The 27,378-nt window shown below is 38.0% G+C and overlaps 1 protein-coding gene across 1 annotated transcript in view; it reads left to right on the forward strand.

The window, feature by feature from the left end:
* The window catches only part of AFF2 (AF4/FMR2 family member 2), a 572,513-nt gene that overhangs the window by 262,433 nt on the left and 282,702 nt on the right, over positions 1-27,378 (forward strand). Inside the window, exon 6 of the mRNA XM_045820496.1 lies at positions 22,816-22,902. Coding sequence (XP_045676452.1) covers positions 22,816-22,902 — 87 coding nt within the window. The remainder of the gene's footprint in view (positions 1-22,815; positions 22,903-27,378) is intronic.

Consider the following 27,378-nt stretch of genomic DNA (forward strand, 5'->3'; position numbering starts at 1 on the left):
TTGTAGGATTGAGTTGGGGAAAAATAGATAATACAAGTACCATAACCATTCCATTTCAATCTGTGTAAAGGTAAAAACAGAATCTCTGGAAAATGTATTGAGGAAGTAGCCTCTCAAAATCAATTTGGTAGGCATCTTCCACTTTTGAAATGAAAGATAAAGCAAGGCCTGTTCCTTATCTTGTTAATCACCAAACACACCAGGGAGAATGAGGAAAAGAGGTGTTAGCTCTGTAATCGATCTAACTAGAAGACATCCATAAGTCTAAATTACAAATTATTTTGTGAAGGTCAAACAGGGAAAAATCCAAGAGATGGTTCTCATGGTAATGAATCTGGGGCATAGTTGATGAAGCACAGATTTGCAGGATATGTGGCACAGCATGAAAAGCAAAAACAATATTTCCGTAATCAGAATGAGTGTGAATGTTTGTGATGCGAGTTCCCGTGGACCAAGTCTGGACACACATATCTTGAGAATGTGAAAGGCAGAATTAAATGAGAAATTGAATAAACTAATTCACATTTGTGGAAATCAGTTTGTTTCTCAAGCAAAATGAAAGAGTTGAGATGCTGCTTTGTGAGAAGTCTGCAGGGCTTATGTCTTTTGATAAAATAGAAGTAAAGGCCAAAGTAATTGTCACACACCTGGTGTTCAGAAGAGATTCTTGCTGGTCTTAGATGAAGCTATAAACCCCACTGCCACCAAAAAATAATCCTCCAAATAACTGGTCCAGAAAGAACTCTTATCATTAAAAAATTAGTAATAATCAAAAAAGGAATCACCATAAGAGCTATGCAAAACTACACGCACAAAAAAGCATATGAGAAAAATGTAGCAGGAAAAAGTATTGCTAGGGAACAAATTAAAGCTATGACCAATGTAGTTGCATTAATTGTTTTAATTAATTGTTTTAAAAAGCAATTTTACCTGAAAAACAAGAGCCAAAGAGCTAAGAGGTGCTATTTAAAAAGTAGATAAATCAAGACCTGAAAAATGTATAAAACAATGAATAATGAAGAGAAATAACTTCTCAGCTACAGACAAAATAAAATAATCATGAGTAGCACTTTACTGGGTGCTACTCAGTTTGACTGGGAATCAAACTGGTGATAACTTAAATAACTTTCTAGGTTCAACAGCTAGTGTGACAGAGCCAAGATTTCAACTCAGGCTGTTAATCATTATGCATTCTACCTTTCACCATAAAGATACAAAGCTGAAGGAGTAGGTTTTAAGTGATTACTACAAGGCTGAGCCCCTGACCCAGTGGACAAAAGGAAGCTAGGTGAGATTGCTAATAGCATCTGTCAGAATCAGAAAAACAGTTTACCAGATAGACCAAATCTAATAAATGAGGTTCCATAGGAGTATAACTATATGGTAATGCATTTGAGTCCATCAATGTTTAAAGAAGACAAGAAAAGTTTAACAGAAACATACATTACTACCCACAAACGTATCAATAGAAAGCAAGCATCTAGAGAAAGGATCTACAAACTTTTAAAGGACCAGACTATAAATATATGCAGTTATTGAGGCCATATGGTCTCTGTCTCAATTACTCAACTTTGTTATGTTAGCATAAAGCATTCATACACAATATGTTTAAAAAATGCTTGTGACTGTATTCCAATAAAACTTTATTGACAAAACCAGTCAGTGGACCAGATTTGGCCTGGGAGATACAGTTTGCTGACCTCTGTACTAGAACACCCGAAACTGAGAAGGTAACAGATTCCCTCTGACCTGATACTTAGACCACACTTAGCATATTGTATTGGTTTTTGGTAGCACATTAAAATATTATATTCAGTAAAATTTACTGTTTTTTTAGTTACAGTCCTATGAGTTTTAACATAGCATAGATTTTATAACCCCCACCTTTAGAAGGCTACAAATCAAAATTAATATCCAAAAAATTCCTCATATTACCCTTTGGTAATCAGACTCTCCTCCCCACCTTCCAAACCCTATGTAACACTGATCTGTTCTCTGTTCCTACAGCATTGTCTTTTTAAGAATATTTTATAAAAATTACACATTATACAATCCTCCCATAGTGATTCTTTCACTCAGCATATGACTTTGAAATTCACTCAGGTTGAATTATCTGTACTGATAATTCATTCTTCTTTGTTCCTGAGTAATATTTTATTACATGGATATCCAATATTTTGTTTGTCCATTCACTCATTGAAGGACAATTGGGTTGTTTCTAGTTGTTGGTAATTTTTGTGAATAATCTTGCTACTGATAATTGTGTACAGATTTTTGAGTGAACCTATATTTTTCTTGAGTATATACCTAGGAATGGGATTGACAAATCATGTGGTTGGTATATATTTAACTTTATGTAAAAGTGCTGAATTGCTTTCTGGAGTGGCTGTACCATTTTTCATTCACGCCAGCAATACATGAAAGATTCTGTTAATTAGCATTGTTGTTAGCACTTGATCTTATTTCTATTTTTTATTTCACCTTTTCTAATAGATGTGTAATGGTGTGTCATGGTTTTAAATTGCATTCACCAAATGACTAGTGATATTGAGCATCTTTTTATATACTTATTTTCAGTTTTGTATATCTTATTTGATGAAGTGTTTGTTCAAATCTTTTACACTTTTAAAATATTAGGTGGTTTGTTACATTATTGCTGAATTTTGAGAGTTCTTGATGTATTCTGGATACATTTTTGGTCAGTTATGTGTTTTGCATATTTTTTCCAGGCTATGAATTGTCTTTTCATCCCCTTGATGATGTTTTTCTAAGAGCAAAAGTTCTCTTATGGATTGTGACAAAAGTGTGACCAAAAGTGTCAGGTCTAAGAACTTCTCTAACCCAAGGTCATAAAAATTTTCTCCCATGTTTTGTTCTAAGAGTTGTATAGTTTTATGTTTTACATTTATGTCTCTGATCTGTCTTGAATTGATTTTGGTATATGGTGTTAGGTGTAAGTTGAAGCTTATTATGTTCATTTTGTTCTTGTACCATTTGTTGAAAAGACTATCTTTCTCTATTGAATTTATTTTGCATTTCTGTATAAGTACTTTGATGTTATTTATGTGGTTCTATTTCTGGACTCTGTAGTTTATTTCATTGGTCCATGTCCTTGGCCTTTCATCAATACCATAACATGTTGAATATTGTAGCTTTATGGTATGTCTTAACTTTGTTTTATTGTTCAAGTACAGTTGTCCCCATTTCCCTCCTCATGACTCCCCCTACCCCAGCCATCCCCACTTCCCACCCTTGATCCTACCCACCTTTGGTTTTGTCCATGTGTCCTTTATAGATGTTCCTGAAAACCCTTCCCCATTTTCCTCTCACTATTCCCTCACATCTCCCCTCTGGTTATTGTCAGTTTGTTCTTAATTTCAATGTCTCTGGTTATAGTATGTCTTGAAATAGGATAATGTGAATCCTCCAACTTTTTTCCCCAAAATATTTTGGCTCTTCTAGATCGCTTTCCAGTCCATATGAGTTTTAGAAACATGTTGTCTATACTTACAAAAAATCCTATTTGAAAGATTTTTAGTATTGTGTTATATCTATAGATCAATTTGGGGAAATTTGGCAATTTTATTTACCTTGTTGCTTCTTTCAATTCAGGAACACAATGTGCCTTTCCATTTATTTAGGTTGGTCATTCTATTTTTAGAAGGACATTAATATTCTATTATTACATTTTGGGGAAAATCCAAACCCATTGAAAAACTATATGAACAAAGTTATCAATTACAACATTATTTGTAATAGCAAAAATTAAATTCTAATATACCCAACAAAAGTAAATTCTGATCTATACACCCAAAAATAATTGGCCATTAAAATGTTAGCTTTGAGTATGATTTGGTGACGTGAAAAAAATTATGATATAATATTAAATGAAATAACCAGAATATAACAATATAATTTTATAGCTATTTAAAAATAAGAATAAAAAAACTAAAGGAAATATTCTGAAATAATAATTTTTATTTTATTAGAGTGACAGGATTATGAGGTTTTTCTTTTTTAATTTTCTCAATTTTTATAATTTATATCACTTTAATAAAAATTTTTAAGAAAGATGCTGCTGAACAGAATTGCCTTTAGCAAAGTGTAAGCAGAATAGTGAATGGATTTAAAATCAGATTGGCTGGTAATAAAATAACCAGAAGAAAATTGACTTAGAAGAGGGAGCAGGTCATGAATGCCTGAGATACTTACTGTATGGAAGGTAGACTCAGAGGCTAAATTTAGGGTAGGAGGCCTGAAATGGTGGAACCCAGCCCCTCCAGGGCACTTATAGGGGGATAAGTATTTGAGCAATAAAAATAAGAATGCTCTAGGGAGACATCATCATTAAAGAAGTAAATCTTCACTCTTCTTGCCTGTTGAACATTTTTTGGCAATTTACTCACTCTAAATCTCACTTACAAAATTGTGATAATACTGCCTAATTTTCATAATTAGTGGGAAGATTGAGTGAACTGATGTATGTGAAGCCCCTAAAATAGTGCTTGGAACACTTAATAACTCTCCCCTGTTCCACCTAGTGGATTTGTCTAAGGATAGAAGGGAAGTGAAGTCTATGTCACCAAAGCTTTTCAAGAAGAGATACTGTGTTTCTAAGCACATAAAGGATAAACTTCCAAATCCTTATCTTGGCAGACAAATAAAAAAACCTTGCTTGTATGCCGTAACTAGTGCCTACCTAATCTCTTGCCACTTTTCCCAACTGCATGCTCTTTTCTCCATCTTCTAACAGACTTCTTTCCCTTCCTTAAAGATGTCATCCTCTCCCCCAAGTCACCCCCAATCTGTGTGTGTTGGCTCATCCAAATGCCTGGAACCCCATCCACTCTTGTATGCTTGGTGAACTCCTGTTCACACCATGTGAGAGCCAGCACAGAGATTACTTCTTTTCTTAAGCCCTAATACTGTTCAAATGAAATTAATCGCTCTCTTTCTCCTTCTGGGTCCTCTCAGAACTTGTTGAACACCTACACTTGTCACCTATATGTGTTAGGGGGAGGTGTCTCTCATGGTATGGTGCAATGTTCTTTAGAGCAGAGACTGTCAAATTCTGTCCTTTTGGCCTAACCCATAATCATGCTCCCCCCCACACACACATACATAAAAGTGATTAGAACAGTTATATGAATATCAGGCATTATAATGACCCAATTTCTTATTTTTCCAAATAATGTATTTAGTGCCACATTTTATGTTTTTCCATTGCCAATTATTATTTAATATAATTGATCTACCCTACTTTTAATGCCATTCCTCAAAGTACAATAATGTTAGCATTAGCACTTTAAATAATACATTGATTACAGTAGGGCCTCATATGACTGCTATAATTGGAGAAAGGAGAGACAATTCAAATCTCTCAAATAATGTTAAGGGGACTGATTTGGTATTATTCACTGTGCATATTATCATTGTGGTCAAAAGAAAGAAGCTTGCCCTGGCTGGCGTAGCTCAGTGGATTGGGCGCAGGCTGGGAACCAAAGTGTCCCAGGTTCAATTCCCAGCCAGGGTACATGCCTGGGTTGCAGGCCATAACCCCCAGCAACCGCACATTGATGTCTCTCTCTCTCTCTCTCTCTCTCTCTCTCTCTCTCTCTCTCTCTCTCTCTCTCTCTCTCTCTCTCTCTCTCCCCCCTTCCCTCTCTAAAAATAAATAAATAAAATCTTTAAAAAAAAAAAGAAAGAAGCTTTTATGAGATGTGTTTTTTCCTCCAGAGTGAGCATTCCAGACCATTTTGTGATTGAAAGCCTGTATGCTGTTTCCATTAAATACTCTCAGCCTTACAGCAAGGATTATGTTAAGCTAGTGCATTTCCCCAAAACATTCCATTACTGGGATGGACATGCTAACATGAGCAGACACATTCAGGTCTCCCCTAGCAACATGTTAATTAGAAATTGCCAAATTACAAAAAAAAAAAAAAGAACTAAGGCCCATCAAAAACAAAAGCAGACAAAAGCATCCTCATTGTCTGGGCCTCTGATAGTTTTGTATTCAGTTCCCTAACCAGCTTCTCAGGAACTGTTGGGACTGAAGGAAACCTGAGAAGCTTGCCCACCCTCAAACATTACAGCCTTTTCTCTGCTTTTTAACATAGGAGCCCCTGGCATAGTGATACACACCAAATACTCTTGATACAAAAGTGAATGGTTGTCTGATCTGGAAGCTCTACCTTGATGTTGTTAGAGCCTGGTCTGTGTTACAAAGACCACATAGCATTTCAAAGACCACTGGCCTTTGGAAGAACTAGGGTAAGAGTAAAGAAGTGTACCATTGACACTGGACTGGGCATCAAGAGACCTTAAAGTTAGTCCCAACCCTTAAACTCCTTGTTTTGTGGCCTTCAGCTAGTTTATTAACTATTATGTGCTTCAGGTTTCCCATCTATAAAACTGAACTGTTAACTACAGGGTCTGGCACAAATAATGCCCATTTTTATTATAAAATATTTTATTACAAAACCATAAGTATGTAATTCTGTAACATAACAATATCACACTCAAGCACATCATGTGACATTTTAGGTGAAATATTCAAAGCAAAACTATAAATTACTACACCTATATTATTACCCTGCCAACCACACTTAAGCAGGCCTTAATTCTGCTGGACCCTGTATTTTGCACTAATACAGTAAGAATAGCCACATGTGAGTGCTTATTTAAATATAAGTTAATTACATTTTAATAGAAGTTTAGTTCCTCAGTCCATTAGGCATGTTTCAATGTTCAGTAGCTATATAGTGCCAGTGGCTGTCATAAGACACTACAAAATGCAGTATTTCCATCATTGCAGAAAGTTCTAGTCAAGAGAAGTCCCTCTAGATTATCACTTAAGATCCATCTAGGTCTTAATTTTGAGTGCTATCATTAAATAAAACCAAATAGTTTTACCTTCTCAACTATGTACTCTCAGCCTTGTTTAGAATATATCTGAATAATTTATTTCCATTCTGAGGCTTATGTAAAGTATATTAATCTAATGCTACTCTAGCTCTGAAAAATGTGCCTACTATATAAAAAAGAACTAAAAATCTAACTAAATAGGTAGAAAGTGATAAAGTGGATGTTCTCAAAAAGGAGAGAAGACAGAAATTTAAGACATATATAACTGGCTTTGTGGGCAATGCAGGGAAGTACTCACCCTCAGTTCAAGCCTCGGGCAAGCCACCTTTCTCTGGGTACAGTAGGAGTGATCATGCCTTCATCATCAGGCTCTAAGAAGGAAGAGTGTATGAAACCCCTGAAAGGTTCTTTCCAGAAAAATCACTTGGGACTTTAGATGACAATTACTTCCTTGTGAGAGTTGGTTACCCAGGCCTTGATCTGTACTATCATAGACATTTAAGATCCAAATTATTAATCTTAGAAATGTCTAAGTCCTGAGAATAGCCATTCACTGGATTGAATTTTGGTGACAAGGCACATTTAACAAATTTAGCCCTCTCTAAAGAGGGCTGTATGACAATCATACAGAAAAGCAAAATAGAATGGTTCTGCTGCATGTTGTGCAGTGTTACCTTTATAGAGCCCATCCTCATGGAGCATGGTGGTGACAAAAGCCCAGAGTACAAACCCAGACCCCTGGACAAAGGTCATTGATCTGTCACACACTGCCTACATGACTTTGTGCCAGTGGTTGCTTTTCTTGGAGACTCAGGCATTTGATATATGAAAAAAAGAACTAAAAAAAAAAAACACTACTTTCTTGAATTCTACAGTGGATGAAATAGAATAACATAAATGAAACATTCTATTAATTCTAACCCCTATATTCATTTAATCTTCTATTGGATTTTATTGTGAGTCTACTTATTGTTGTTTAACAATTCCAAATGTATTTTTAAATTGTTGTTCAAGTACAGTAGTCTTACTTTTCCCTCCACCACTCCACCCCACCTCACCTTTCTTCCCACCCTCATAGTTACACCATTTGGATTTGTCCATGGGTCCTTTATACACTTTTTGTTGACAGCCCTTTACCTATTTTCCACCATTACCCTTTGTACCCTTCACTCTGGTTACTGTCAGTTTGTGCTGCATTTCAATGTCTCTGATTATATTTTGCTTGTTTGTTTGTTTTGTTGATTAGGTCCCACTTATAGTTGACATCATATGGTATTTGTCTTTCACTTCATGGTTTATTTCACTTAGCATAATGATCTTCAGATCTATCCATGCTGTCAGGAAGGACAGGGACTGCTTCTTTCATTCTGCTGCATAGTATCCTATTGTGTAAATGGACACAGTTTTTTAAAAAACATATTTTATTGATTATGCTATCAAAGTTGTCCCATTTTTTTCCTTTACTTCCTCTCTGCCCTATACTTCCTCTCCCACCATCATTCCCCCACCTTAATTCATGCCCATGGGTCATACATGTAAGTTCTTTGGCTTTCCCATTTCCCATACTATTCTTAACCTTCCCCTGTCTATTTTCTACCTACTATTTATGCTTCTTATTCCCTGTACATTTTCCCCCATTCTCCCCACTTCCAACCCTCAATGTGATCTCTATTTCTGTGGATCTGTTCCTGTTCTAGTTGTTTGCTTAAATTGTTCTTGTTTTTTTTTTTTAAGTTTGGTTATTGATAGTTGTGAGTTTGTTGTCATTTTGATGTTCATAATTTTGATCTTCTTATTCCTGGATAAGTCCCTTCAACATTTCATATAATAAGGGTCTGGTGATGATAAATTCCTTTAACCTTATCTGGGAAGCACTTTATCTGCCTTTCATTCTAAATGATAGCTTTGCTGGATAGAGTAATCTTGGATGTAGGTCCTTACCTTTCATGACTGAATATTTCCTTCCAGCCCCTTCTTGCCGGCAAGGTTTCTTTTGAGAAATCAGCTTGGTAGTCTTATGGGAACTCCTTTGTAGGTAACTGTCTCCTTTTCTCTTGCTGCTTTTAAGAATTTCTCCTTTCCTTAATCCTGGCTAATGTAATTATGATGTGCCTTGGTGCCTGCTTCCTTGGGTCCAACTTCTTTGGGACTCTCTAAGCATCCTGGAATTACTGGAAGTCTATTTCCTTTGCCGGATTTGGCAAAGGAAATGCCTTTTCATTCTTCTTCATTATGTTTTCAAATAAGTTTTCAATTTCTTGCTCTTCCTCTTCTCATTCTGGCACCACTATGATTCTGATGTTGGAACATTAAAATTGTCCCAGAGGTTCCTAAGCCTCTCCTTATTTTTTTGAATTCTTGTTTCTTCATTTTGTTCTGGTTGAATGCTTCTTTCTTTCTTCTGCTCCAAATCATTAATTTGAGTACCAGTTTTCTACCTTCACTCTTGGTTCCCTGTATATTTTCCTTTATTTTGCTTTTCATAGCCTTCCTTTTTCCCTCTGTTGTGTGACCATATTGAACCAATTCTGTGAGCTTCCTCATTACCAGTGTTTTGAACTCTGCATCTGATAGGTCAGCTATCTCTTCACCACTTAGTTGTACTTTTTTCTGGAGCTTTGATCTGCTCTTTCATTTGGGCCATATTATTTTTGCCTCAGTCCGTCTCTTATGTAGTGAGGTGAGGAACCTTAAGTATTTGCCAGGGTGGGTGGGTCAACCCACTTTGCTGCATTTTGGCACTGTATGGGAGGATGGGTCTGAGATGGAACAATGCCAGTTGCTCAGATCTCAGACAGCTTTCAGTCACTTCCTCAGCTACCCACAAGCAAACATGGCCCTTCTGGTGCTGATTCCCAGGTGATTGGTTTTGTGTACCTTCTAGGACCCTGTGTGCCTCTCTAAAAAACTTTCCTGTGAGGTTTGGAGTTTCTCTCACCCCCTCAATCTCCACAAGTTTTTTCAGTCAGAGGTTTTAAGGCTTTATTTCCCTGCACTGGAACCTTGGGTTGTGCAGGCTACCTACTCCCCATTTATTCCTCCCACTTTATCTGCAGGCAAATGTGGGACAGACTGGTCTCCCAGGTGTCACCTTGCCCAGTCCACCAGCGACCACCTTGCCTGCCTTCCTTCTCCAGCTGCTGCTTTGCTATGAGTATTCTCCACTCAGGCTGCCCATTCTCCACATTTCCTACTGATCTGGTTGAAGGTTTCTTCTTTAACTCCTTGATTGTTGGACTTCTATACAATTAAGTTTTCTGGAAGTTCTGGTTACTTTCTGTTTTTAAATATGCTCTTATCCTTCTTTTGGTTGCACAAGGAGGCAAAGCATATCTACCTATCCCTCTACCTTGAATGAAAGTTGTACCACAGGTACAACTCATTTACTAATCCACTCATTTACTAATGGACACTTAGGTTGCTTCCAGCACTCGGCTATTGTAAATTGTGCTGCTGTGAACATTGGAGTACATAAGTTCTTTTGAACTGGTGTTTCAGGATTCTTAGGGTATAATCCCAGCTGTGGAACTGCGGGTTCAAAAGGCAGTTCCACTTTTAGATTTCTGAGGAAATTCCATACTGTTATACAAAGTGGCCACATAAGTCTTCACTAACACAAAGAGTGCACTAACTTTCCCTTTTCTCCACAATCTCACCAGCACTTATTGTTTATTAATTTGTTTATGATGGCCATTCTGACCTGTGTGAACTGGTATCTCATTGTGGTTTTAATTTGCATCTCCTTGATGGCTAGTGATGCTGAGAAACCTTTCACATATCTCTGGACCATCTGTATGTCCTTATTGAAGAAGTGTCTGTTGAGGTCTTCTGCCCATTTTTTTTTTAATTGGGTTGTTTGTCATCCTGGTGTGCAGTCATTTGAGTTATTTATATAATTTGCAGATCAAACACTTGTCTGATGTATCATTTGTAAATCTTTTCCCATATGATTTGTTCCCTTTTCATTTTATTGTTGTTTATCTTAATCATGCAGAAGCTTTTTATTTTGATGAGGTCCCATTTGTTGACTCTTTCTTTATGGCCCTTTCTCTAGGGGATATATTGATGAAAATATTGCTGCATGAAATAACTGAGATTTTCCTGTCTATGTTCTCCTCTAGGACTGTTATGGTGTTGCAACTTTTATTCAAGACTTTTTTCCACCTTGAGTTTATTTTTGTGTATGGTGTAAGTTTGTGGTTGAGTTTCATGTTTTTCTATGTAGCTGTCCAGATCTCCCAAAACCCTTTGATGAAGAGTCTATTTTTACTCCATTTTATGCTTCTGCCACCTTTGTCAAATATTAACTGACCATAGCGACTTGTTTATTTCTGGGCTCTCTATTCTACTCAATTTGTTTATGTGTCTGTTCTGATGCTAGTACAAGACTGTTTTGATTACAGTGTCCTTGTAATATAGTTTGATATCAGGTATTGTGATCTCACATACTTTGTTCTTCCTTCTCAAAGTTTCTGTGGCTATTTGGGGTTGTTTCTATTTCCATATGAATTTTTGAAATGTTTGTTCTATATCTGTGAAAGATGTCATTGGTATTTTAATAGGAATTGCATTGAATCTGTGAATTGCTTTGGGTAGTATGGACATTTTGAGGACGTTATTTCTTTGACTCCAAGAACATGGCATATGGTTCCATTTATTTGTGTGTTTCTTAATTTCTTTCTTCAGTGTTGTGTAGTTTTCTGAGCACAGGTCTTTTACATACTTGGCTTGGTTTATTCTTAGGTACCTATTTTTCTTGTTGCTATCGCTAATAAGATTTTTTTCCTGTTTTCTGTTTCTGATATTTCATTGTTGGTGTACAAAAATGCCTTAAATTTTGACTACTGACTTTGTTTCTGCTATTTTGTCAATTTCATTTGTTAGGTTGAGTAGTTTTTAGTGGAGTCTGTATGGTTTTTGGTGGAGTCTATAGAGTACACTATCATGTCATCTGCACACAATGACCATTTCATTTACTCTTATCCAATTTGGGTGCCTTTTATATCCTTTTCTTGTCTGATTGCTGTGGCTAGGACTTCCAGTACTATCTATGTTGAATAGAAAGGGTGAAAGTGTACATCCTTGTCTTGTTCCTGTTCTTAGAGAGAAAGCTTTTAGTTTTTGCCCATTGAATATAATGTTGGTTGTAGGTTTCTCATATATGGCCTTTATTATGTTGTGCTATGCTTCTTTTAATACCACTTTGCTGAGTGATTTTATCATAAATGGGTTCTGTCCTTTATCAAATGCTTTTTCCACATCTATTGATATGATCATGTGATTTTTGTCTTTCTTTTTATTTATGTGATGTATTACATTTATTGATTGGTGAATATTACACCATCCTTGCATCCCCGGGATGGAACCCTCTTGATCATGGTGTATGATCTTTTTCATGTATTTCTAGTTGTGGTTTCCCAATATTTTGTTCAACATTATATCATCTATGTTCATTAGCAATATTGATCTATAGTTTTCTTTCTTCATTGTGTCTTTATCTGGTTTGGGGATTAGGATGATGCTGGCTTTGTAAAAAGTGTTTGGGAATCTTTCCTCTTCTTAGATTTTTTGGAATAGTCTGTGAAAGATATGGGGTAGCTCTTCCTTAAATGTTTTATAAAATTCTGCTGTGCAACAAAGAAGGTTACATTATGTGAAATAAAGAAAAATATGCAGGAAACCAATACTGACAGAAAGTACTGGAAACCAGTACTCAAATCAAGGGTTTGGAGCAGAAGGAAGAATGAAACATTCAACCAGAACAGAATAAAGAAATGAGAATTGAAAAAAAAAATGAGGAGGGGCTTAGGAACCTCCAGGACATCTTTAAATGTTCCAACATCCAAATCATAGAGATGCCAGAAGGAGAAGAGGAAGAACAAGAAATGCAAAACTTATTTGAACAAGTAATGAAGGAGAACTTCCCTAATCTGGCAAAAGGAAATAGACTTCCAGGAAGTCCAAGAAGTTCAGAGAGTTCCCAAAGAAGTTGGACCCGAGGAGGAACACACCAAGGCACATCATAATTTTAATACCCAAAATTAAAGAGAAGAAGAGAATCTTAAAAGCAGCAAGAGAAAAGGAGACAGTTACCTACAATGGAGTTGAGGAGGAAAAGGTACAGAGAATAAGAAACATAAATGGTAGGTAGAAAAAAGACAAGTGGAAGTTAAGAACAGTATAGGAAATGTAGAAGCCAAATAATTTATATGTACAACCCAGGGACATGAACTAAAGAAGGGGCATACAGGTGGGAGGGGGTGTGCATGGCTGAAGGGAATAAAGGGGGGAAATGAGACAACTATAATATCATAATCAATAAATATATTTAAAAATAATATAAGAAAGTAAAGAAACGCAAATAAAAAAATAAAAAATAAAATGCAAGTTCTGTAGAATAGCAAAGTGAAATTTGTCTCAGTTGTTGGAGTTCATCTTCTGATCACTCTCTGGGTCTCTCTTTTGTCCTTTCACAGCTCCAGGTCTTACTGTCTTACAACTGGAAAGAAAAAAGACCTCTTGCTGACTTTAAGCCCACCAAGTGGGTTCTGCTGGTCTTCCTGGATGCTGCAGGCAAAGGGAGGCTAGGCTCAATTTTTCTCCTTTCTTGTGGTTCTGGGAAGATGGGGCTTGGTCTGGGCCACAATATTTACAGGTGCCCAGCCCCCAGCCCAAGCCTTCAGATCACTGTGCACCCCACACTGTGTATACGCACCAGGCCTTAGCCTTTAATCCACCTCATTATTCCACCCTTTGATCAGCTCTTTAGGTGCACAAAGTAGGAGCAACTGGCACCTCTCCTCCTCCCTCCTTGCTGGCCTGGGACCTGTACTCACACAAAGTCCCTTCAGGGCAGTTTAGTTCCCTTCTTAAATTAAGTCTCTTAGGCACTGCTACCTCTCTAAGGCCCTGCTGCCCCACCTTGGATCAGTGTCTGAGGTGCCCTGATTTGGAGCTAATCGTGCTCCTCTTCCTCCCTCTTTGCTGGCCCTACAGCTGCACTGAAGAGGACTTTAGCTGAGTGAGCATGGAGTGGCTGAGAGCCTTTTTTTTAGTGAATTCCTCTTGGTTACCAGCAGCAGTACCTAACAAGTGCCTTATTTTTCACACATCCCAACTCTCTGACCAGTCCTGAGATTATCTGGGTCATGGCCCAACTCCCTTCCCATCTCCAGGTGTCACCTAGCTCCCCAGTTTCTCTGGTACTGTTCCAGATGGTGACCACAGTTCCAGCCAGGAAACACTGTCTGCCATGTTTCTCCCACTGTCTTTATCCCCCCAGAGACTTCAAGCATTCAGGACTCTCCTGGTACAGGACTGGCTTCCCAGCTCTTAGAGAGGAGGGAGCTGTGAAGTTATAATTGCTGACTCAGCTCTCCTCCAAAGCTCTTGCTGAGGCAGCCATGGTCCCTGGTGCAGGGCCCAGGGAGTGCAACAGCCATGGTTTCCTGCACGGGGCCCAGGAAACTTCTCATCTGCCTACAAGGTCTCTTTACCATCCATTTTTAAAAGTCCTCTGCAGTCTTTGTCTTCCAAACTTCATATAAGCTGGGATTCCATTGGCTGTTCAATCTGTTCTTCAGAAGATCAGCTAGGTGTCCCAGTTGGGTGCAGGAGAAATTGTGTTCAGCTCCCACCTACCTTGCTGACCTCTTCTGCCTTTAACAATTCCAAATATTTTAAAGTGTGATTTTGAATTCTGTGTTTCAATCATTTACAGACTCCCAATATGATTCAGCTGAGGATTTGAAATTTCCTCAGCAATGGTTTTCTTAACTATTAAATATGCAAGCCTCTTTCATGTCATTTATACAGTGCACTGCTTTGCCCCCGTTTTTCCTTTTTGACTACTTCATGGTTTATAAATCACATTGCAACTTTTTAAACTGTCACATTTGTTTAATTGGCCCAGAGACTGTGCCATGTTGATTTTTTGTCAGCTATATAGCAGTCTCTGTGGGTAACTTGCAAATTGCTGACCACATTTACTGTTTTTCAAAGCAAATGAAAGAGAGACTAGGTGAGTGACAGCCAGTGGAGGGCAGCTGTAGTGTGTTGTTGGGCTGGGAAGAAGTGACTAGAGCCCAGTATAAAACTACTGTTTGACAATTGGGGTTTGGTCAAGAGAAGCAAATTGATTACACACTATAGTCAGAAACCCAGGCCTGAGAGAACCAGGTTTATGGGGGAGAATGCTGTTTATTTACCTCCTGCCCAATGTGCCATTTGTTCACAAGAGCCTTTTTAGCAAAGGGTTTGGCATTGTTGTCTTTGAGTCTTCTCTTTGGTTCTTTACTAAATTTATAACAAGGATAAATGTATCGATTTGGTTACCCTAAAAGATGTCATAGGCTAAAAACAGATACATGTTTAAGGAGTGTTTAGAGACATCCATGGGCAAGAGATTCCCACCAGATTATTAGGGAAGCTTTGGGTAGAGGACAGTTGAAAAGCATCTCTTCCTCAGGGTGAGCAAACTCTTTAGCATACAGATGTGGGTGCTTCAAATATGTCAATGGGAAATGCTTAATAAAAGACACTTTGATAATAGACTCCAAGTGTGATCATTACCTTTTTTATTTTTTTAAAAAAAGCTAGGTAGTGAAATACAAGAATTGGATTTGATCTGTCTTTAGCAAAGCCTTAGTATATGATATCTCTGAGATAGGATTTCCATACACATATTATATCACTAGTTATTCCTAGCTTACACTGTTGGCAAGCAACTGTTTTCACCAAGGCAAAGAGGGATCTATCTTCCTGATTTTTACACAGGATTGACACTTTATAGCATGCCTATTGGGAAATATTTTACACCTATATTACCTGGCCCCTAGAGTGTTCATATTGAATTAAAATGTTGTTTTTCTCCATTAGTCAGACATCTCTTTAGAAAAAGATATGGCTCTCACTTGCTACTTATTTGATGCTCTTAATATAGAATAAATAAGTTATTTATTTCCCATTATTTGAAGTAATTGCAGGAAAAAAAAGAAAACTAATCTGGAGAGAGGAAAAACTTTCCAGGCATTTAGGAATCCTCTGCCTGTTAGGGTCTTAGGATATTTGGAGTAGGCTTTCTGAATGAGTATCCCTGGGGCTTAGTTGTGGTTTTGATGTTGTTAAATTTAGGCTACTGGAAAGAGTTTGATGCCTCTGTTGGTTTCTTGGGGGGCGATGCAGAGGGGGATCCTGGTATTCAGTAATTATGTTACAGAACAGATGGGGAGCAATTACTGCCCCACCTGGGGTGACGATATACTATTACTGAAAGGATACCCCACTAGGTTTGTTATGTCTGTCACCTTATAGGAAAGACATCTTTCAATGCCAGAGATTTGTGAAAAAGAAAGGAAATGTTTATTTAATGCTATACAGACTTAAAGTAGTGACCTAATGTCTTCATTAAAATATCAAAGTCCTTTAAGATACCCATAGATGCCCACAGTGCTTCCTTCTCCCCCTGCCCTAATCTGGGGTACCGTAACTCTGGAAAAGAAGCAAATATCAGTGATTCCAGCTGTAGGCACCATCAGCTGTGTTGCCATCCAGGCAGGATCTCTAATTAATCCAAAGCCATGTGGCACCTTCTCATGGCCTACTGGCAAGAGTTCTTTCACCCTTCTTCCAGGCAAAGTCTCTCCTGCTTCCCAGGCCACATGCCCAAAGGGAGCATCCCAAGACCACATGGTCCTCTTCTACCAAAGTTTCAGGGGTCCCCACTCTGGCCAAAACCACGTGGTTCTTCTCGTCAAAGCTGCTGGGAGTGGGGGTCACCACTCTGCCAAAGCCGAGTGGCGGTTCTCTGCTAAAGCTACATGGTAATTCCCCACTCTGGCAAAGCTGTGTGGTTCTTCTCACATGGCTGCGGGGGTTCCCATTCTGCCAGAAGTGCATGGCTCTCTTCTTCCGTGGCCACAGCCATGTGGTCCTCTCCCTTAATGGCTGCTGAGTCTGATTTTTGTTTTGTTTTTAATATTTTAACTAATTTTATTGGCACTTGTGCACACTCAAAAATGTAACTTTATAGTCTCTGTATTGTCCAGGATAACCTGAAGATGCTGAAGAAACAGATCTTTGACTTCATTGGGTTGACACTTATTTTTATCTAATGGCGTGGAGGTCAAAGGCACTCCACAGAATGGATTTGTAGCACTAGGAAGCAGTGTTCTAAACCAGAAAACAGGAAATGGTATTAATCAAAAGTGAAAAGCAGAACAGACTTGGAAAATTATTTTAAAGATCACTTGCCATGAACATGATTATTTTTTCATTGCAGTTCATGCCAAGATTTTTTAAAAAACTGATGGAAAATTTCATTATTCAAGTATGTTCTCTATATACAATGTAATCACAGTCACTCACTGGGGCAAGACAAAAGTGACATAAAGACAGAATATTTTCAAAATATAATTGTCCTGTACTGTACAATGTGAGCTTTCATTACAAATATTTATTTCTATTATGAGGTCTACAGAGGCATACTATTATTAAAATGAGAGTAGTTTCTAAACTGTATAGACTTTTATGGATATTTTAAAATATGTCTCTAAAGTGATGAATGACTGGCAATATTATTATTTCCACTTTTTTCATGCATTTTACCAGTTGAGGAAGGATCTACTTTAATATAAATTCTTTTCAGAGTCTGTAACTTCCTCTCTGTTTTCACAGTAGTAACCTGAGACTCAGCTTCAAACATGGGTAAGCCAGTTAAAGGTGTTGAAGACACAGTTTTGTTATTTTTAAAAGACACAGTCCTAAAAGAAGGAACAAGGTCGATAGATTTAAAATGAAGACTTAACCTGGCTGGCATAGCTCAGTGGATTGAGCGCGGGCTGCATACCAAAGTGTCACGGGTTCGATTCCCAGTCAGGGTACATGCCTGGGTTGCAGGCCATGACCCCCAGCAACCACACATTGATGCTTCTCTCTCTCTCTCTTTCTCCCTCCCTTTCCTCTCTAAAAAAAAAGAAATAAAATAAAATCTTTTTTAAAAAAAGACTTAAGTTACTCTGTCTCATGGAAAAATAAACATAAAGATAATTTTTTTCTTTCTCTCAAATGCCAAATCAGTGAACCACATATATGTCCCATAGGTTTCTATATAAGGCCATGAATATACATCCAGAAACATCTGTCAATTCAAAGAAACAACCAAGTTCTTATAAAAATATAGTAGTAGAATTAGGTAAGACCACTTAAGTCATTGAATGAGCATTTGTGTTTTTTGGGGGGGAGGGGAGTTTTTTGTTTTTTGTTCTTTTTTTAATTTTATTTTAATCATTGTTCAAGTACATTTTTCTGTCCTTTACTCCCATTCCATCCCACCCACCCATCCCTCCCCGCTTCCCTCCCATTTCCAACCCCCCCCCCCCAGTTTATTTCCTCCCCTCTCCCCTCTGGTCACTGTCAGCCTGTCCTCTATTTCAGTGTCTTTGACTATATTTTGCTTGAAAGAAACAAGAAAAATGAGTCTGAGTTTTGAATCTCCTCACCAATTTTCCTCTGCAGCCCCATTTCCAACTCCTCCTACAATTGGCTACACTTGCCAGCACTCCCATATCCTTCCAGCTTTCCTGGGCTGCCATAGTGAGTCTGGGCAGGTGTGGCCCCATGGTGTGGAGCCAATCATCTCCAAGCTCTCATGCAGGTGCTGTGATCAGGGGGACTTGCCCCCCAGTTACATCTTGGGTGGAAGTCATTCACTTCTCCCTGGCTCCAAGCATGGCCACAGCTATTTAACATATCTATGCAACCAGTTAAAGGTTACAGATATATTAAATGACCATGCCAGAGGTTAGCTGCAAAGCTGTTGCTATGCAAAACAGTCCTGTCTGTTCCTGCTCCATGTGTCCCTTCCCCCAACTCACACCTCTAGGGGGAAGGGATGAGGACATCCTAATATTTACTGGACACCCTGAGTTCTGGACTCCATTCCAAATCCCTATTTGGGGCCCCCTCTTGGCTGCACCCTGTAACAATTATACTGATATCTTGTGATACATTTGTTAGTTAATTTCATGTGTATTGAACAAACCAGCTCTGTTTCATCCCCCTCACTCTGTGATTCTATAATTCTAAGATTAAAATGGTAGTTTCATAGGAAAGACAACTCCATGTAAATCAAATAGGCTGGACTTTCATCTATATTAGTGGCCTGCTGCCTTATTTTTACTGAGCTCAGAAATAATGAGAGATCAAAGCTACAGTCCAGTTGTTCACTGGAGGCCTCTCCATGAAAATAAATATTATTTTTTCCTCAGAAATTGAGTGTTTGTTCCTTTTAAAAGCAGTCACCATGATCTCCTTATTACCATTTTTCTTAATGCAATAAGTGTAAACCACAAGAAAGGTATCATATTTGAAAAGCTACATCAGCCCTTATAAATGGAATACTAACACCTTATGTAAGTCTTTGAAAAGGTTTAGACTAAGGATTGTAAGAAATGTATCCATCTGCCTCTCTTTTTCTTGAGCTGTCATTCTCTAGTGGCTTTGACTTATAACATAAGCTGGCTTTCTGAATAGCATAATAGCATAAAACTGTTGTGTTGCTGCATCTACAGTGTGTTTCTGTCAAGCAATGTGAGATCAACAAATCTCTTCGGTAATTTCTGGCACATGATAACAAATTGCATGCTGCTTAATAAACACACTGAAAAGTTTATTTCAGTTCTACTTTTGAATGATAACTAATAATTGTAATTATCTTACTCTCATTACAATTGTGAACACTCTAACTACCTAGAATGTAGCAGTCTCTGTGCCTGGACCTGTTCCAGCTGACCAGCTGTTAATAGTATTGCAGAGAGTAGAAACTCAAGAAATGGTTTTTAAATGAGTGAAATTAAATGTACATTAGTAAGAATGATGCTGGGGGAGAAACCAATTAAGGTGTGCATGTTTTATTTAACTGGTTTAGCTGACTTGGAGTTAAAAGCAAATTTCAGATTAATCATAAAGAAATATCTCACACTATGATGATATAACATGTCATTCCATCTAATAAAGTGGCTTTAAAAAACCTGTGGCTGTAATATTATAAAAGCCCAGGGAATAGTTTCAAGTCGGTGTATTTTAAACAATGGTCATTTGGATATAGTTCATGTCAAAATAATTTGAAACAGAAGAGCTAGAAACTCAATAGCAAAGTTAAAATCATTTTTGAAAATAGTGTCAAAATTAGTTTATAATAAAACAAGTTCACGGGTTAGAAAAGTAAGAAATGGCCTTTGAGAAACCCTGAGAATCTTCTGATGCCTGAAGTGGACCAATGAACAGAAGTCTTCTAAGTTTCCTTTTTGCTCCTAGTCTTTACAAAATATTTATTGATGGCATATTCTTATATTTCTTACCCTTGAACCTAAGGTAATGTTGCCTTTCCCAAAGAAATCAATTTTAGTCTAACAAGATTTGCTATTTGGGTGGCCAGTTTGGTTCAACTAACTGAGGCACTGTCCTGATAAGGATTAGAATTAACAAGGCAATCATCAGGGAGTCAAACCCCTTACTTAGAGGCTCTGTGGCCTCAGGATGGTGCTGCTGAAACGTGTGGAGAACTCTGGGTCTGGTTGAATTTTTCCTAGTATGTTGCTGTGTGGCCTGTCCCACTGTTGCTGCCTTTGGAATGTTTCATTGTAGCATCTGAGTGTAGAGCACCTGAGGAGTAACTGGTTCAGATGAAGTTGTATGGCTAGGCCTTGCACATGGCCATACACATCCCCATTATATTCAGTGGATGAAATGTAATTGATTGCATCTGGCAATAGCAAGAAAATGGATTGGTTGATTGATTGATTGAGCATACAGTAAAGCTACAGAGTCACTGACCATGATATTCCCCCATTGTAAATTAGAATTAGGCTCTTTTAAAATGGAACCTTGATTTGGGAGATGCCAGGATAAAGGCAGCCAGTGTGAGCTGGACTTTTTTCATACACTTTCCTGAGACTGATGGAGAAAATATGCAGATTCCATGAAACAACTGCCAGCCATGCAGAGTTTTTAATAAAGCAGTCAATTATTTATTTGAAGAAACATTCCCAGGGTTTTTATACCATGTCATTTATACAGATATCTGAGATATCATGATCATATGATTATGTAAGACAGTAAAACTGCTCCACAACTTCCCCTCCCCTGGCCTTCTAGGAATCCCTTTTCCAGTACCCTAGGCAAGGGCCATCCACTAGCTACCTTCTAAAGCAGTAGGCTCCAGGGTTGGGAAGCTCACATAATTGGAAATTGTTTCTTAGTTAAAATTGGTTCCAGAGAGCTAGTTCTAATCTCTTGTCCACAAAGCATTCCCCAGTTCTCTTCCATATGAGTGCCCTTCAAGTATTTGAATGCACCTCTCAGACCTTCCCTCAGTCTCCCTTATCTGCAGACTAAATTTTTCTGTTCTTTTAAAGAGGATCTATATGTGTGATGAGATTTCCAAGCTCTTATAGTTCTAGCAGCTGTCCCTTTTAAGGCATTTCATTATTCCAGTGCCTCTGCTGAAATGAGGCATCCAAGATGTCAGTTTCAAATGTGATCTGTCCGATACAAAACACTGTTGTATGATCAACTCTTGACTTCTACATTCTGAGTATCACACTTACCTTAATATTACCTGAGTTGGCCTTGGTTCTTTTGGTTGCCAATGCCCCCCACAAAAAAAATTACTTGGGGGTCAGCTAAAATCCTTGGGTGTTTCAGCCCATGAATTACAGCTAACGCAGGTAGTCTTTCTCATTATGCAATTTTACTCTTGGTTTGTGGAACATAAATACAGTTTTCACATACCTCTGTTAAAATTCATCTTATTGGCTTCAGGCTAGTTTTGCAAGTTCTTTCTGAATTTTGATTACTCATAGGTTGGTATCACCTGCATTTATGATAAGCAGACATTCTATATATTCTTAAGTTATTGATTGAATGAGTTGATGTTTCTGGAACATTTTTTTTCAACTAAGAGGTAAACAAAGAAGGACTAAAAGTGACAGAGCTCTATTGCATGCCTTTAGAGACTACCTTGTACATTGACCTTGTTTACTTAGTAATTAAAAACACCTTTTAATCAAACCAGAGACACACGTCTAAAGCCAGTGGTGGAAAGAAATAAAACTAAACCTCTCATTGATTAAAGCGTGCCCCCTAATTGCTGAAAAGAGACAACACTCTTATACCAGACTGGTGCTTACTGCCCTTTGGCTGACTCTGGTGAAATAGGACCTATATCTTTAAATGATGGGGCTAACTTTGGATAAGACTAGCCTTACACGGTACTCAAGCAATAGAAGAAAAGATGAACATTCCCGACAAGTGAATAAACAAGCTGCAGATGTCTTAGCCTAGGCAGATGTGTCAAACTCATTTTCACCAGGGGTCGCATCAGCCTCATGGTTGCCTTCAAAGGGCTGAAATAATTTTAGGACTGCATAAATGTAACTACTCCTTAACTGTTAAGGAGTTGAAATTACATTCAGCCATTTGAAGGCAACCACAAGGCTGATGTGGTTCCCAGTGAAAATGAGTCTGACATCCCTGGCCTAGAGAAAAGACAACATCAGGGGATAGAATTTCTGTTTTTCGACAGCTGAAATCTTGTCATGCTAAAGAAGAGATGTGTTCTGTGAAGGTTTAAAGGAGAGCTTTAGCTCACAACCAGGAAGAATAATCTGGTCAGGTGCTCTCAACATGGGCCAGGTTGCTTCAAGGAGTAATGAGCTCCCTGCCTGTGGCAATGTGCAAGCAGATGCTAGATGGACCTTTGTATTGTACATAGGTTTTAGGCACTAGTATAGAGCAGGGGAATGGACCTAATAACTTTAAGTTCCTCTGAAAAAAATTAAGCCAATTAAGTCAGTAAGCATTTACAAAGGGCTTACTGTGTTTAGTGCCAAGAAGGTGTTTAATTTTCTATGTTCCCTAAAATAAAGTTGGTATGTTTTTCCTTACCAGGAGATGACACATTCCTGGCCTACTCCTCTCACTGCCATGCATACTCCTGGAAACTCAGAACAGTACACATTTCCCATGCCAGCACAGGTCAGTTATCTACATTCCTACATTTTCCTTTATCTTATTTCAATTATGCTAATCTTCCAACTGGATTATTATAAATAAAAATAGACATGGCCTTCTAGTTTCATAAAATGTACACTCTTTCCCTTTGAAATGTTAATATAAATATCATTTTATTGAAAGAAAGCCTTTAAGAAAATATAAATTTTTGACATTGCTGTAACTAAATTATTTTTCCTTCTTTTTTTATTTTATTATTGTTCAAGTACAGTTGTCTGCATTTTCTCCCACCATTCCCCCAACCCCAGCCATCCCCACCTCCCTCCCCTGATTCTGCCCCTCCTTGATTTTTTCCATGTGTCCTTTGTAGTGGTCCTTAAATCCCTTCCCCACTTCCCCTCCATCATCCCCTCCCACCTCCTCTCTGGTTACTGTCAGATTGTTCTTGATTTTAATGACTCTGGTTATTTTGCCTGCTTATTTGTTTTGTTGATTAGGTCCCCCTTCATTAGCAGAACAATTTACAATAGCCAAGTTCTGGAAGCAACCTAAGTGCCCATAAGTAAATGAATGGATCAAAAAACTATGGTACATTTACACAATAGAAAACATAAAATTTGACCCTGCCACGTGTTATACTACCTAGAGCATGGCCACTGTCCATGTTATGATGCCCAGAGCTGATGAATCAGAGAGAAGAATGATCTTATCCATTAAGAAAGGACAAATAGATAATGTAATGATATCCAAATTTTTTATTAAAAAAACCTATACTCTTCATTCTAATGAATCAAATGTTATTTTTATATCAACTTCTAGTTCTTGCTCACAGAGCATATAGATCTTTACAACACACCTATACATTGCATTGACAGAAAATTATTTTTCTATATTTCTAATGTCAAATGTTTAATATAATTTTCCTCACCTGCTCCCAGTAAGAATTTTTCTCACAGTGTTTAAAGTGCTTAAGTAGACATGGATATTCTAATAACACATGTTAAAAGAAGAAATAATATCTTCTCCCTTATTTTCTTCCATCCAATTAATCATCCATCCATCCATTCAGAAATCATTTACTGAGGGCATGCAATAGGTTAAGTTAGGGATGAAGAAAAGCCCTCAGTATGTTATCAGCTAAATGACAAAACAATGTAAAAAGTGTCTTCATAGAGAATAAAGGCTCAGAGAAGTATCTAATACTCCATAGGGCATTGAAGAAATGCTCACAAAGATAGCAGCATTTGGAGTATGCTTGTGACTTTGACAGGTGGAAAAGAGCTCAGGAGAAGAACACTCCATGAAGAAGAACAGATGGGAAAATGCATGACAAGATGAGGAATCATAATATGATCCATATTGATATGATGTCCCAAGTGGCTGGTTTAGTGTTTGTGTGATGGGGAATAGAGAGAGATGAACCCTGGGAAGATAAATACATCCTTGTGAAAGGCCTTGAATGCCAGCCAAGGAATTTCACTTTATATGTAAGAGGAGAAATCAGATCCCTTAATTTTTAGGATCATGATTTCCACAGTAACATTGGCCTAAACTGTATTGATCCCCTCCCACCTTTGAAAGAGATCAGAACTAAGTGAGCAGCAACACTGTCTGCCCTTCTCTGGGTGTGTGTCATTCCCTCCTGTATCTCTACTCTCTTTCGACTGTCCTGGACCTGGAACCTTCTCCCTTTCATCCCATCCAAGGGATCAGTCCATCCATTTCAGACATTAAATCCAACACTTGTACAGTAACTGTAGTGTTTTCAGCTGTATTCCCAAATTTTGGAGATAATTTGCATGAGCTGCAATTTTGACATTTATAAGTATATACAAAGAACTATTTGTTTAAATGACTTTTGTAGTAAGTGCAAAATTTGAAATCAGGCATGATTTTCTTTTTCTGACAATTATCTGTGCTATCAACCCTATGAAAAAGATAGAAGTAAGTGGGATTAAATGGTGAAACCAGGGTGACCATATACTCACACATGTATTTTTTTTGATTCCTGCCAAAATGTTGGTTTGAAAGAAAAGTAGATTTTATTTTTTAAAGATTTTATTTATGTTTAGAGAGAGAGGAAGAGAGGGAGAAAAACATCAGTATGTGGTTGCCCCTTGACTTCCCCCTACTGGGGACCTAACCTGCAACCCAGGCATGTGTCCTGACTGGGAATTGAGTGCTGGCCAGTGACCCTTTGGTTCACTGAACCACACCAGCAAGTGCATAAAATTATATTTTAAATAACAGTAATAACATCAACAACATGTATAATGCTATGATGTATCTCACCTCATTCGAAGCAATTAATACATACTGCTAAATAATTCAATCCTCAGTACAACCAAAAGGGATTGGTCATTTGACTATCCCTTGTTTACAGAGGAGGGCGCTGAGGCACAGAGTAAACTAACGTGCTCAGGATTAACTACCTAATACATAAGGTAACCAGTTTTTAGATCCAGGTGTTCTGGCAATTTTTTTTTATTACACAGATTTAAAGATGCCCCAGTTTAAATTTCATTTTCTAAAACATTGGTGTTTCCAGTAAATACATGAAACTGGGGTGATCACCCTTCCTCGGTGCTTGAACCAGACCTAGGTGACACAATCGTCTCAGAAAGCATCCATTTCTTCTCATACCTATGAAAGAGCTTGAACAGTGGAATAGGTGCTGCCTTAGGTACTGTGAACCTGGCTGCTTTTAACTCAGGCTCTGCCATTTGCTGTCTATGTGGTTCTGATCAAGTTCTTCTGAACTTCATTTTCCTTATCTGCACTCTGTGTGTGTATCTGTATACACTACATAATCCAAATGGATTTTTCAAGATAAATACTCTAGGATTATGTAAATTTATAAAACCAGATGCAGTTAAAAATTCTCAACTTACTTACGTTTACTTATCCATCTCTGTTGCGCGTGGGTCACCGGCCAGCAGTGGCCACGGAACGCTGTGGATGGCTCGACGAAAACACGTGAGAGAAAACACACATGCACAGAGACAAACTAGTTTCTAGTAGGGGAAGTAGGGACGAAATGGCCACCCCCCCTAGTGGGGAGCGCGCTGATTTACCGTCCATACCTGCTTTTATTGGCCTCATTTTGCATAATAATTCAGGTAAAGTACAGTACTCATTAGGGGGAAGTAAGGAACTATAGAAAACAAAGAACTCTGCCGGTCTATTGAGTCGGGGTCAAAGAGCTGTAAGACTGAGGAACAAAATAACTTCCTCCTAAGACCCTTCTCATTCAACTGAGAGCATTCTAAACAAAGAAGGTTTCACAGTAATTTACTTGTTCTTTCTTAGGTCTGATCACCCCGGGGAATCCGCACTTCTCAGTACAGAGCTGCACCACCCTGTCATTGTTTCAGGCTTAGGTGGAGCAAGGGAACTAAGGCAACTGGGAGACAAGGAGGTTTTTTCCCAGACGCTGGGAACTCAGGCTATGTCAAAGCCGAGGAGCGAGGGTCCATCACCCCCTTTTGCTGCAGCCCTCCAAGTCCTTCTTTTGGGGGGCCTCCCAAAGTGATCGTGCCTGTCTTAGGTCGTTCCCCCCTTGGGGAATCTTACCCGTCTTTGGCTAACTGACCAAGCTTTTGGGGGTTCAGTCATGAATAAAGCAGCAGAAGCAGCATTCCTGCCAGGGAGATAAGCTTTTGTCCCCTTGCTGGCTTACAGTTCCAAGGGCATTCCCTTAGCCTTAGCCTAGGCGGGAGTTTCAGTTTCTGATACCAGTCAGGGCGGTTCCCAACACATCTCAACTTTAAAATGCCATATTTTATCATAGAGAATTGAAAAAATCTCCAAGGAAGGGAGTACATTGCTAAGCAGAATTGATGGAACTAATAATGTCCTCAGGGGAGGTTCAGTAAAAGCTTCATGGAGGTAAACATCCCTTAGACACAGGCTGGCAAACTATATCATACAGGATTTTAGATTTTAAGTGAGTAAGAATTTTAAAAAGAAGAATATGAATTATAAGTGATATGGATGATATTAAATATGAGTGATATGAATTTCAAATTTTAGTTTCTATAAATTATTTCTTTGGAATGTAATCACACTAATTCATTTATGTATTATCTATGACTGCTTTCACACTACAATGGTAAAGTGAAATAATTATGACAGAGACTATATGCCCACTGAAGCCTGATATATTTACTATCTGATCCTTTATAGGAAAAATTTGCTGCCCCATGCTCTGGAATTGAGATTTATAAGAGCCTCTGATTATAGGATTATAATAAAGGCTATTAATTATTTAAAGTAACCTCATATGAGTTTGTGAAAACAAGTTTGCACCATTATTTCTGTACTAAAATTACCTCTAGACATGTCTCATGTCTATGAAAAATGCACAGATCCAAGTCAGGCATTTTTTGAAAGTTTATATTATGTGTACCAACAAGTATTGCATGATCAATGAAGATGCTTTCTTTGACCAAGTTATTTCTAGTGAGATTGTATATGTATGTAAAGTAAGTTGGGTAATAT

The sequence above is a fragment of the Phyllostomus hastatus genome, unplaced genomic scaffold, assembly GCF_019186645.2.
Source record: "Phyllostomus hastatus isolate PE091 unplaced genomic scaffold, TTU_PhHast_1.1 phas_scaffold_397, whole genome shotgun sequence".
In the NCBI taxonomy this organism is placed as follows: domain Eukaryota; kingdom Metazoa; phylum Chordata; class Mammalia; order Chiroptera; family Phyllostomidae; genus Phyllostomus; species Phyllostomus hastatus.